We start from the raw sequence: 13,999 nt of genomic DNA, 5'->3' as shown, positions 1-13,999 counted from the left end.
TTCATTGGATGTTCTGTTTTTAATAAATAATTGCTACTTGCAGTTTTACCTCTAACTCTAAATACAAATAAGCAACTATTTCAGCTTCATTTCTGACTTGAGATAAAGTGAGATCCGTGTCTCAGATTGAGCTTTATGATTGAGCCCCCATCTACACAGGGGGGGGATTATTTATCAAAGGTTAAGATTTAGACATTTGTGAGGTTTTTTATAACTCAAATAAACTCACAACTCGAAATGTTTTCTGATTTAAGAAAAATCTTGAACGGAAAAAACTCGAATCAGCGAATTCGGGGTAAAGAGGCCAAAAACTCAAAATAATTGACTTTTCAATCGAAACCCACCAAAAAACCCTGAACATCATGAAGGCAACAAACATCTTCAAATGGTTGAAGGTACCTCTGCCATTGACTTCTACATGACCTCGACAGCTTTTAGCTGGAGAATTTTCGGATTCGAGCTATTTCCAGCTTCGGGTTATAATAAATCTAGAAAAATTCGAGGTTTTTTTTTTTGGCCATAAAATTCTAGAATTGACTGAAAAATACCCTTGGAAACTCAAATTCTTCAGGTAAAAATCAACTTGATCTTTGATAAATGTCCCCCTAGAAATCCTGCACCCAATTGCTCCCATGCTAGCTCTGGATTTAGCACGGGAGGGTGCGGTAAAACACCTGCCGGGGCCGGTATTACAAATTTACGGCAATGTAACTGCTGGTAAATTTGTAATACCCTTAAAAAGACTCCCTCGGCCGGCCCTTAAAGGAACAGTTCAGTGTGAAAATAAAAACTGGGTAAATAGATTGGCTGTGCAAAATAAAAAATGTTTCTGATATAGTTAGTTAGCCAAAAATGTAATATATAAAGGCTGGAGTGACTGGATGTCTAATAAAACAGCCAGAATCCAACTTCCTGCTTTTCACTCTGAGCTAGTCAGCGACTTGAAGGGGGGCCACATGGTACATTTCTGTTCAGTGAGTTTGTAATTGATCCTCAGCATTCAGCTCAGATTCAAAAGCAACAGAAATGACCCATGTGGCCCCCCCTCAAGCCTCTGATTTGTTACTGCCTGGTAACCAGGGTAACCAGTCAGTGTAAACCAAGAGAGCTGAAAAGCAGGAAGTAGTGTTCTGGCTATTATGTTACACATCCAGTCACTCCAGCCTTTATACATTACATTTTTGGCTAACTAACTATATTTGAAACATTTTTTATTTTGCACATACAATCTATTTACCCAGTTTATATTTTTACACTGTACACTGTCCCCCGGAAACTTAACTTTTGTTCTCCGTCTTGAAATCTCTGTGCTGTGGCCACGCCCCCTTTTACATCACAGCCCGCACCTTTTGACATCACACTCCGCCACTTTTTGTTCCCCCCCCCCCAGAGCCGGTAAAAAATGTAGGAAAAGGTGGCAACCTTAGGTGCAAGGCACTAGATCTTCAGCTGCAGGCACCATCAAGCCCAGGAGTTCCCTTGCCATTGGCCAATTACCATTCTTCTTGATCCACTTACTTTTCCCAGCCAGCAGAGTTTTGGGGAAGGCTTCTTCCTCTTGATGTTAGTAGATACAAGAACTTCAAAAGAGACCTCCATGGTTATGGAAATATCTCACCAAATACCCCCAGACTGTGTTATATGGGACATCATCCTTCCTAGGTAGAAAATCACAATATTAAAACCAGTATTTAAAGGTACATGGTTTCACTTGATATCATATGCATTACTCTACTCTACATGCTGAAATGTTTTCTATGACATAGACACCTTGATTTATAAGTGCAGCTCTTCTGTGTTCAGCTGGGGCCCATCCATTTTATTGGGTTCAACAGAGCATTTAATACATGTATAGGATCTATTATCTGGAATGTTTGGGGCACAATACAATACATCAGATCAGATCACCTGCAAGGGCGGATCAAAGGGGTTGTTCACCTTTAAATTAACTTTTAGTATGATGTAGAGAGGGATATTCTGAGACAATTTGCAATTGGTTTTCATTTTTTATTATTTGGGGTTTTTAAGTTATTTATCTTTTTATTCAGCATCTCTCCAGTTTGCAATTTCAGCAATCTGGTTGCTAGGGTTGTTATTACCCTAGCAACCATGTATTGATCTGAATAAAAGACTGGAATATGAATAGGAGAGGGACTGAATAGAAAGAGGAGTATTAAAAAGTAACAATACATTCATAGCATTTATTTTAAAGGGGTTGTTCACCTTCCAAACACTTTTTTCAGTTCGGTTGTTTTCAGATTGTTCCCCAGAAATAAAAAAGATTTTTAAAATCACTTTCCATTATTTTTTACTGTTTTTCCAAAATCTAAGTTTAAGTTGAATGTCCCTGTCTCTGGTGTTTGAGTCTGGCAGCTCAGTAATTTTATAATACAATTTTGCAACATTTAGTTGATACATTTCTCAGCAGCATCTCTGGAGTATTAGCAACTATTGTATCAATTGTAAGAGCAGAGACACGCTCAGATTCCGGGAGATTTAGTCGCCCGCCGATAAATCTCCTCTTCTCGGGCGACTAATTTTCCCGGCGGAATGGCACTCTGAGAGCTTCGGTTTCTGAAGTCACCTGAAGTTTCCTCGTGAGGAAACTTCGGACGATTTAGAAAAAACAATGTGCACCGATAGGCATCCCGCCGGTGATTTACATTCTAGCCGACAGGTGGCAATTCGGGGAGATTGGTCGCCCCTAAGAAGAGGAGATTTGTTGTGGGGCGACTAATCTCCCCAAATCTGAGCGTGTGTCTCTGCCCTAACAGCCGCCTTTAATGAAACTCAGGGATTCAGCTCAGCAGGGACAAGGATAAGAAATGTATCAACTAAATGTATCAATTTAGAACAGTTTACAGGGTCGGCGACCTCCCCCCCCTCCGAGAGCTGCTTTAGAAAATGAAAAATTACACTTTGCACTTATAGAAAATAGAAAGTAAGTGGAAAAAGTCGTTATTTCTGGTGATCTATTGGAAAACAACCCCTTTATTCAAATCAATGAATGGTTTCTAGGGTAATTTGGACCCTAGCAACAAGATTGCTGACATTGTAAACTGGAGAGCTGCTGAATAAAAAGCTAAATAACTCAAAAAACACAAATAATAAAAAATGAAAACCAATTGCAAATCGTCCCTCTCTACATCATACTAAACGTTAATTTAAAGGGGTGGTTCATCTTTACATTAACTATTAGTATGTTATAGAGTGGCTAAGTCTTAGCAACTTTTCTCATTTGTAGTTTTTGAATTATTTTCCTTCTTCGTCTGACCATTTTCAGCTTTCAAATGGGGTCACCGACCCCATCTAAAAAAAACAAATACTCTGTAAGGCTTCAAATGTATTGTTATTATTGTTTTATTACTCCTCTTTCTATTCAGGCCTTTCCTATTCCAGTCTCTCATTCAAATCAATGCATGGTTGCTAGGGGAATTTGGACCCTAGCAACCAGATTGCTGAACTTGCAAACTGGAGAGCTGCTGAATAAAAAGTTAAATAGCTAAAATAATAAAAAAAGAAAACCAATTGCAAGTTGTCTCAGGATATCCCTCTCTACTCTCTACGTCCTACTAAAGGTGAACAAGGCCTTTCCTCACATTACATATAATTACACTGCTGTTTGGAGGATGAGATTGTGCGGCCTCTCACTACTAAATCTTGTGCTGTTTGATGTATGAAAGACCTGTCAGAAACCTCCAGTTTTGCAGCTCTGCCCAACACACACATACACACATAGAATAATCTAGTGCAGGGCTGTTTAAATGTCTCCCACTAAATGTAAACATGAAGCGTCTGGTGCTCAGAGTGGCTCATTATCAGTCCAATAACAAGGGCTTACGTGACATCTCTCGGAGAGGCTCAATACAGCGCAGATAGCGGGGAGCAATAAAGTACATACCGTCGTTTCCGTCGCGGAACGATACAGTCGTGTGATTCTTCTCACTTCCTTATTCGGTATCCCTCCGCTTTCCCTTTCTGTGGTGTTCCAGCCTCAAGCCCGGGAATTGGCGCGGCAGTAAAGGAAAATAAGAGCCAGGCCTAGGGACGCGGTTGGGAGAGACACAAACACACCTACCAGGGAGGGGACTAAGGAAAGTCAGCCCACAACGCGCTCCAGCCTGGTTACCGGCCGGCTGCCTGGAGACCAATGACTCTGACTGGCGGCCATTGCTAGGGAATTCCACAGGGATGGGGGCGCTATTGCAGCTGGGATGCTGGGAGTTGTAGTTAGGATTGACACCTTCAGGGCCGCCATCAGGGGGGTAAACCCTAACTTATAGGGGGGCCCTGACCACCAATGTTTTTTTAAAAAAAACATTTATGGGGCCGTTTTTTTTTTTAACTTAAAGGGGGGGCCGTGACTACTAATGTTTTTTTTAAAAAACTTTTATGTGGGACCCCTGCCACCAGTTTTTTTTGTTTTTTAAATTATAAGGGGGCCCTGGCCACCAATGGCTTTTTAAAACCTGTGAGTAGGGTTGCCATCTGGCCTGTAAAATACCTGCCAAGGCCGGGATTACAAATTTACCGGCAATGTAGCTGCCGGTAAATTTGTAATACCATTAAAAAGAGCCCTCGGCCTGCCCCCAATCCCTTGAATTTACCTTTTCTTTGTGGTTCTTTTAGTGTCTGTGACATGGCCCCGCCCCCTTTGACATAACGGCCCGCCCCTTTGCGTCCCCGCCCCCCACAAGCCGGTAAAGAAATTTTAAAAAGGTGGCAACCCTACCTGTGAGTGAGGGGGTTTACCTGTGAGTGAGGGGGTTTACCGTTTTTAGCCGTTGTGTCTTTGTGGACTTTTTACTGTGGTGTGGGCGGGATCTGGGGTGGAACCAGGGGGCCAAGAAAATTTTGCTGTATGGGGCCCTGTGATTTCTGATGGCGGCCCTGGCCACCTTTGCTGATGGCTAAACCCAAGGCCGCCATTAGAAATCACAGGCCCCATACAACAATATTTTCAGGGCCCCCTGGGTCCCGTCCACCCTGGTGACCAAGCCCCGCCCAAGACCCCACCCACTCCACATCACAGTTAAAAGACCACACAGGCATCAGCTCTAAAAAAGTAACCCCCCCACACACACAAGTTATAAAAAGCTATTGATGGTCAGGGCCCTCTTATAAGTTTAAAAAAAAAAAAACATTGGCGCAGGGCCCCCATAAAAGTTTTTTTTTAAAAAAAAGCACTGGTGCCAGGGCCCCCCTTACAAGTTACAAAAAAATTGGGTCCCAAAATAAAAATTAAAAAAAAAAAACCATTGGCACCAGGGCCCCCCTTACAAGTTAAAAAAAATATTTTTTTTAAAAAAACATTGGCAACAGGGCCCCCTTTACAAGTTAAAAAAAATTGGGGCCCCAAAAAAATATTTAAAAAAAAAACATTGGTGGCAGGGGCCTATAGAATATTAAAATAATACATTGGTGGCCAGGGGATTAAAAAATAAAATAAAAAAACACAAATTGGTGTTCAGTGGAATTGAACTCATGGCTTCAGGACTTCAACTTCGCCTCCTTTCGTGACTTTTCGCCGCTTCAGGACTTCAATTTCATCTGTTTTCGTGACTTCGGGTCTTTTCGCCACTTTGGGAGTTCGGCTTTTCGGCACTTCCGCATTTTCGGCTGTTCAGGCTGGCCACAGGTCTTCGGCACTCGCAAGGGGGGCCAGGCTCTTTCAAAACTGCAGTACTGCCGGGCCCCCCTTGATGCCCCGGCCACTTGTCCCCCCCTGATGGCGGCCCTGGCTAAACCCCAACATGGGGGGCAGTGCAGATAACATTGGGGGTGAGGAAGTGATATATGAACAGACATGATGACATCAGAGGTGGCACAATGATGGTGGAGTTATGACATCAGGGCAGGTTATTGCATCACTTAGATGCAACTGGCTGGATTTCTATCCAATGTTTTAAGGTGTTGATGCCCAGTTCAAAACCACACAGATGGCAACCCTATATTCTGCTTGATGATTAAGCCCAATCCTTTAATTACAGCTATGAGATCTATTATACAGAAATCAGTTATCCAGAAAGCTCTGAAGTACAGCAATGCTAATTTAGAAAAAAATCCTTATTTTTGATTGATTTGCTTTTTTTGTATCTGTAATAATAAGAAAGGTGAATATTTTAGTATTGAAATGCTTTTCATGTACAGTATTGGCCAGATTATTGTTCAGGTTTCATAAGGCTGAAATCCAAAAAGAAAGTTCAGACTCGAATGGTCGGAAAACGGAACTGTTCAGGTCAAAACCGAACAGGTGACAAGCCTAGTTGTAGTTCACTTGTGAAGCGGATATTGCCTCTTATTGGTCTCTGTGTCAGAAGTGGAGGGTGTGTGGAAAGGCCGGCAGTACATAATGATCTGTGATATATCACTGAGAGCAGATAGTCAGCAGTGTGACAAGGCTCACTTGTACTTACACATTGTGAGGCCAGTGTATACAACAAAGTGTCATGTTCACAAATGAATATAGAAACATCACTGAGTATTGATTCTGAGCCTCCCACCTCTCTGCCCACACACACAGACATCATTTGTTTGTGCAACGCCTGTGTTACATGTGTGTGTGTAGGATATATATTTAATACACAAATATAAAGACATTAGAGGCAACGCATATGGCTACTCCTCTTTATAAATCAGTGGTACAGGTTTTTGTTATTTTTTTTTAAATCCAATTTAAATATGAAAATATGATGGGGGTATCATCAAGCTTGACACTTGTGCTCCTGAGGAGACCGGTATGGCTGATATAGGTGGAGTCTGACATGAGTATTAAAGGGGTTGTTCACCTTCCAAACACTTTTTCCAGTTGTTCCCAGAAATAAAGACTTTTTTCAATTACTTGACATTATTTTATTTTTTTACTGTTTTTCCAAAATCTAAGTTTAAAGTTGAATGTTCCTGTCTGTGGTGTTTGAGACTGGCAGCTCAGTAATTCAGGTGCAGATTCTGAACTGTTACAATTTTGCTCCATTAGTTGATTCATTTCTCAGCAGCATCTCTGGAGTATTAGCAACTATTGTATCAATTCTAACAGCTGCCTGTAATGAAACTCAAAGAGTCTGCTCAGCAGGGACAAAGATAAGAAATGGATCAACTAAATGTATTGATTTAGAACCGGTTACAGGGTCGGCGACCCCCCTACCAGAGCTGCTTTAGAACGTGAAAAATGACACTTTACACTTCAATATTAGAAAAACAGTGACACATAGAAAAGAAAATTTATGTACTTACCGTTAAATTCTTTTCTCTCCAGTCGTAAGGGGGACACAGGGACCGTGGGGTAAAGGGTCCCGCCCATCAGGAGGAGGACACTGATGACATCAGAGCTGACAGCCCTCCCACTCTCCCTTTATCTCGTCATGCCCAGAGGGCGTCAGTTTGTAACCAAGAACAAAAACAGGAACGTAACTGCAAAACAAACTCTCACCATGGTGAAAACATAAGAACAAGAGTTCAGGGGGGGGAAGCCCTGTGTCCCCCTTACGACTGGAGAGAAAAGAATTTAACGGTAAGTACATAAATTTTCTTTTCTCTCACGTCTAGGGGGACACAGCGACCGTGGGGACGTACCAAAGCACCCCCACAGTAGGGAGGGAGAACTCTGACAGTTTAGGAAACTACTGCCTGGAGAACCTTCCTGCCGAAGGCTGCCTCTGCAGACATTTAGGTATTGAATTGATAAAATTTTGTGAATGTATGTAGGGAGGACCATGTAGCTGCCCTACACACTTGCTCAGCTGAGGCCGAATTTCTGAAAGCCCAAGAGGTTCCTAGGGCTCTGGTGGAGTGAGCTCTAAGCTTAATGGGAGGCGTCCTCTTCCGCGCCAGGTAGGAACGTCTCACTGTCTCTTTGATCCAACGAGCAATGGTGGTTTTGGAGGCTGGGAGGCCCTTCCGGGGCCCCGAAGGAACAATGAAGAGAGAGTCTGTCTTCCGAATGGCCTTTGTACGGGAGACGTAGGATTTGAGAGCTCTGACCACATCCAAGCGATGCAGATGTGCTTCCTTGTCGTTGGACGGTTTGTTACAAAACGAAGGCAGAATGATCTTTGAGTTGATGTGGAAGGCAGAGACCACCTTGGGAAGAAAACTGGGAACAATGCGAAGAACTGCCTTATCTTCGTGGAAAATTAGGAATGGGTTCCACACAAGATAGTACCCCTAGCTCCGATACTCGCCTGGCCGATGAGATTGCCACCAGGAATGCTGTCTTCCATGTGAGAACTTCCAAACCCACATCGGGAAGTGGCTCGAAGGGAGGATCAAGAAGAGCCGACAGTACTAAATTCAGGTCCCATGGTGGTATTGGTTGTCTGAATGGAGGCTAAACACGGGCGACGCCCTGAAGAAATGTCCGAACATCTTCCTCTAGAGCAATCCTCTGCTGGAAAAGGATGGATAGAGCCGATATTTGAGCTTTGAGGGAGTCGGGGCTGAGGCCTTTTTCTAGCCCTGCTTGAAGAAACTACAGAATCCAGGGAAGTTTGAAATCCCCAAAGGTAACCTCCTCTGAGCTACACCAAGAACGGTACGTTTCCCACACTCTGTGGTAAACTTTGGAAGTGACCGGTTTCCGTGCTTTTATCATGGTTTGTATGACGTCTTCTGAAAACCCTTTCTGTCTCAGTACTGCCGCCTCAAGAGCCATCACATTAAGGCAAAGAGCTGAGGGTTGTGGTGAAAAACCGGACCTTGACGTAACAGCTGAGGAGACGAAGGAAGTGTCACTGGAGGCTCCAAAGACAGATCGAGGAGAGCGGAGTACCATGACCTCCTGGGCCAGAGAGGTGCCATGAGAATGACTGTGACTGGTTCTCTGGCGATTTTTCTTAACACTCGAGGTAGCATGGGAAGTGGAGGGAATACATATGCCAGTCGAAAGTGCCAGGGCATGGTCATGGCATCTATGCCCGCCGCCAGAGGGTCTCTGCTCCGTGCAAAGAATGTGGGCACCTTCTGATTTCCTCTGGTTGCCATGAGGTCGATCTGTGGCCGTCCCCACTTGGCTACTAGCATCTGAAATGCGTCCTGGTGCAGTTCCCATTCGCCTGGGTCTAGTTGGTGACGGCTGAGGAAGTCGGCTTCCACGTTGTCCACTCCTGGAATGTGGATTGCGGATATCTGGGTGGTCGTTCTTTCTGCCCATTCCAGGATGAGGGCCACCTCTTGATTTGCTAGTGTGCTTCTGGTGCCTCCCTGATGGTTGATATACGCCACCGCCGTGGCGTTGTCCGACTGGATCCGGACAGCTTGATTTCTCAGCAGGTGGTCCCATACGAGAAGTGCTTTGAGGATGGCTCGCAGTTCCAGAATGTTGATCGGTAGACTCGTCTCGCTTGGCGACCAGCGGCCTTGAGAGGATAGGCCCTGGAACGTTGCCCCCCAGCCCGTCAGGCTTGCATCTGTGGTGACTATCTGCCAAGACGGTTCCTGGAAGTTTCTCCCCTGGTTAAGACGGCCTGGGGTTAACCACCAGTTCAAGGATTTCCTCGTTGTTGTCGGGAGGGCTATCCTCTGGTGAAGGGATGTCCTGTTCCACCGCTTCAGTACGGTTGTCTGAAGTGGTCGAAACTGGGCAAAGGGCACCGCCTCCATGGAGGAAACCATCAGCCCTAGGACTCTCATGCACGTCTGGATTGTCGGAAACGTGGAGGACCGCAGGGACCGGACAGCTTCCTGGATCTTGGTCTGCTTGCCGGGAGGCAGGAATATCTGTTGCCGGGCTGTGTCGAATTGCAGACCCAGAAAGAGCAAGGACTGGCGGGGTGTTGTCCAACCGAACCTCTGCAGACTCCGTATGGTGAATTGAATGTTGTGTTCCGCTATGTCTTTGGATCTGGCCTTGAGAAGGAGGTCGTCCAAGTAGGGCATTATGAACACTCCCCTCACTCGTAGGAAGGCAGCCATTATCTTCGTTTATATCCTCGGAGCAGAGGACAGCCCAAAGGGCAGGGCCACAAACTGAAAATGAAGGTTTCTGTAAGCGAACCTCAGGAATTTTTGATGTTGAGGGAATATCGGAACGTGCAGATAGGCGTCTCGAATGTCCAGAGATGCCAGGAAGTCTCCATGCTCCAGTGCCCTGATGACGGTGTGAACCGATTCCATCTTGAATTTGTGGTATACTACCCACTTGTTCAGCTGTTTGAGGTTGAGGATGGGTCGAAAGGAGCCATCTTTCTTTGGCAAAATAAAGATGTTCGAATAAAACCCCTGAAATCTTTGATGAGGAGGGACAGGGACTATGACCCCGTTTTCTGTTAGAGAGTCTATTATGGATAGGAAGGCTCACCGTTTTGTGTCTTGTACTGGCACTCTGGACATGAAAAAATTACGTGGGGGAAGATGATGAAACTCTAGCCGGTAACCGGAGGAGACCGTCTGAGTGACCCAGGAGTCGTCTATTAGATGGACCCAGGTATCTGCAAAAAACTGAAGTCTTCCCCCTATTCTTCCTACATCTAGAGGATTCGTGGGGACATAGTATGAGGAATGCTTGTCTCCTGACGTCTTGGGCTGAGGTTTACGATGTTGCCAAGCCGATTTCCCCTTATTTGGGAAACGACTCTTGAAAGAGGAGTGTGAGCTTGCGGGTGGATTGGTCTTGTTGTGGCGAAAACTTTGGTTCCGAAAGGACTGTCCCTTCCTGAAGGAGAAGGCTGACTTGGCTCTTTGTTGAAGCAGGAGCGTGCTCTTGCCCCCAGTTGCTTGAGATATTATTTTGTCCAACTCATCCCCAAACAGTTTGGAGCCTTGAAAAGGGATAGAGATGAGTGACTTCTTGGAACTGAGGTCCGCGGACCACAGTTTGAGCCCAAGAGCCCTGCGGGCCGCTACTGAGAGAGACGATGCTCTGGCGATAACTCTTGCTGCGTCAAGAGAAGCGTCCGCTAGGAATTGGTTGGCCTCTTGGATGTAGGAGGCTAGTTGAACCCCCTTCTTGTGCAATCTGTAGTAGTGAATTGGACCAGGTCTCGACCACTCGGGTCACCCAGGCGGTCACCCAAATGGGGAGTTACTACTGGTAGATACTAGATGGAGAGACACTAAATGGTTAAATGGGAGATAATAGATGGAAAGACAGTTAATGAGCACGATATGGGGAGATACTAAATAGGCAAAAAGGATATACTAGATGGGGAAGATACTAACATTGTAAACTTTAAATTCACTTATTTTTAAGGTTTGCTTATCCTTTAATGTAGAACTTAGAACTTTTGGAAGGAAGCTGAGAATTGGTGTAAATATTATTTTCTTCTCATTTACAGATCCATTGAGCTGATGTAATTTCACCAGGAAGGAAGTCATAAATGTAAGTAACAATAAAAACATTTGCTGCAATGGCTCAAAAGGTGTGGCAGAAGGAAATCTTCAAAATGTGGAAGATTCCAAATTGGATAAATAATTACTGTTGGAGGTCAAATTTGAACAACTGGTTGGAAGAATCTCTCTATTAGTAAATTCCTAGACCACCGCTTCACCAAAATGACAGACAATGCCAAAACTTGGCCTTTAAAGGAGAATTCTACCCTAAAGTTAAAATACCCCCCAACATAGACCCCCCTCCCTCCTCCAGCCAAGCTGCTACCCTTCTGTCTCGCAACAAATGCACATGTGCCAAAACTCGTGAAAATTGCCGAAGCGCCTGTGTCGTTCCGAGGATTACCGAATTGGCTGAAGATGGCTCCTGTGAGCTCCGCTGGACCGAATCTGTACAAAGGGGAAAGTAAAGACTTAGGGGCATTAGCTAGTGGGGGGATTCTATGTAGGGTTTGGGGTTTTTAACTTTAAGATTTATTTCTCCTTTAATAGTACTTAGGCTTTATCTTTTTTTGGGTTGCTGTCTACAGCAACTCCAAAATATCTGCCACAGAAGCAGTTAAGGGATGAAGCCCAGGAACAAAAAGACTCCCAAACCTTGTGGTATTTAGAAATTATGTCACTCTTACAAGCTTTGATAAGGGTGTGAGTCACCAAATCCGAAGATCCACTTCTCAATCTCCAAACCATTCATTTGAGGCTCTCTGTGTTTTTTGTCGCTGTTCACAACAAAACACACATCGAGCTGATAAATGAGCAAAATCTAAAGATCCATGTAGACAAAATTAGAGCTTAAGCTGAAGTCCTCAAGAACCTTCTCTGGGAACATTTAAAACTTCTTAAATTCTGTCTCCATGCAGCTTCTCCACATTTCTCTTAAAGCAGAACTAAACCCTAAAAATTAATATGGCTAAAAATGTCATGTTTTATATAATGAACTTATTGCACCAGCCTAAAGTTTCAGCTTGTCAACAGCAGCAATGATCCAGGACTTCAAACTTGTCACAGGGGGTCACCATCTTGGAAAGTGTCTGTGACACTCACATGCTCAGTGGGCTCTGAGCAGCTGTTGAGAAGCTAAGCTTAGGGCTCGTCACTAATTATCCAGCAGAAAATGAGCTTCCCCTGTAATATAAGCTGATGCTACAGGTTTGCTGATTATTCAATTCTGATGCTAATTGCACTGGTTTCTGTGCTCCCATGTAGTAATTATCTGTATTAATTACTAATCAGCCTTATATTGTGACATTTCTATTCTATGTGTACTGTATATTGTGAGTGGGTCCCTAAGCTCAGTAAGTGACAGCAGCACAGAGCATGTGCAGTGAATCAGCAGAAAAAAAGATGGGGAGCTACTGGGGCATCTTTGGAGACACAGATCTTTACTGCTAAAGGGTTGTGGTTGCCTTGGGCTGGTACAGAAGCACAAAACAATGTACAACATTTCTAGCTACTTTAGTTAAGCTTTACTTCTCCTTTAACAAGAATTCTCTTAAAATCCAAGCTGGTGGGTCATTTCGGCTTGTAGGAAACTTGAGGAAATATGTCCGTGAAGGTTGTCATTCATCCAGGTCATTACATACATTTATAGTGATAAGTCAAATCAACTGGATTTGCGTTTTTTTTTTTTTCCTTGAAGGTGTTTCGCTAGTCATCCGAATAGCTTTCTCAATTCTGAATGAACTGTACAAACATATTTGTGTTTATATACCCTGGACCAGTGATCCCCAACCAGTAGCTTGTGAGCAACATGTCGCTCCCAGTGGCCTCAAAGCAGGTGCTTATTTTTGAATTCCAGACTTGGAGGCAAGTTTTGGTTGTATAAAAACCAGTTGTACTGCCAAACAGAGTCTCCTATAGGCTGCCAATCCACATAGGGGCTACCAATAGCCAATCACAGCCCTTATTTGGCAGTGCACCCCAGGAACTTATGCTTGTTTTGCTCCCCAACTCTTTTTACATCTGAATGTTGCTCACGGGTGAAAAAGGTTGGGGACCCCTGCCCTGGACTCTTACTCCAATCAGCATCATCTGTTTAGTATAACCAGCATGGGGTCAGAGATCTCATGGAGGCAAGGTGTTGATGCAACAAGGAGTTATTAAACTGTTCAGAGGGAGGTGCTAAAACAGCAGACAACTGGTGCTGCTTTAATAAACACCGCATCCCGGTCTGCTTTAAACACTGATGCTACAGCTAGTTCATCCAAAAGACTCAATACAAAGCAGTTCAGTGAGGAGTGCTTGTACTTGTATGTAGGAGATATTAAACCACCGTTACACAAAAGTATGGCACAGTACAAAAGAGCAAGCTCCTCTTGTCTGGACTCCGCTGTGTACCTACAACTAAAGATGACACACGTTTGAAGGCTGCCAAGCTCACATTCTGGACAGGGAGGAGGCTTGGTTCAAAAGCGGGGTCAAAGAAACCATATGAAAACAGGAAACCCCAGTTTGAATGGAGAGGGGGGGAGGTGTGTGTGTGACAACTATGTGTTACATACAATGCTGTTGTAGCATCTCTACCTGGATAGTTTAATAACACCTCATAGCTCCAGTCATCCTAAGGGGATGGACACATGCATTTTTACGGAGCGGTTTATAAAAAGAAAAAAATACAGCAATTCCAGTTGATTTGACTTTACTATATAGAAAAAAGTTTTTCCACCGGCCAGTCTTG

General features: G+C 44.1%; 1 protein-coding gene across 5 annotated transcripts in view; it reads right to left on the bottom strand.

Annotated features, from left to right (window-relative positions):
• cplane1.L (ciliogenesis and planar polarity effector 1 L homeolog) overlaps positions 1–4,215 on the bottom strand; it is a 97,419-nt gene extending 93,204 nt beyond the window's left edge. For 2 of the 5 annotated variants that reach the window (XM_041569585.1, XM_041569589.1), the window contains exons 1-2: positions 3,902–4,215; positions 1,519–1,658 (exon numbers count right to left, since the gene is read on the bottom strand). In XM_041569585.1, the coding sequence (XP_041425519.1) occupies positions 1,519–1,599 (81 nt within the window). In that variant the 5' untranslated portion in view covers positions 1,600–1,658; positions 3,902–4,215. The remainder of the gene's footprint in view (positions 1–1,518; positions 1,659–3,901) is intronic. The other 3 variants (XM_018266340.2, XM_018266348.2, XM_041569596.1) reach the window with 2 other exon arrangements.
• Positions 4,216–13,999: the final 9,784 nt, after the last annotated feature.

Source organism: Xenopus laevis, chromosome 1L (assembly GCF_017654675.1).
Source record: "Xenopus laevis strain J_2021 chromosome 1L, Xenopus_laevis_v10.1, whole genome shotgun sequence".
NCBI classification, from domain to species: Eukaryota; Metazoa; Chordata; class Amphibia; order Anura; family Pipidae; genus Xenopus; species Xenopus laevis.
The sequence above is the reverse complement of the archived record's forward strand: the minus strand, read 5'-3'. Positions and strand labels throughout refer to the sequence as shown.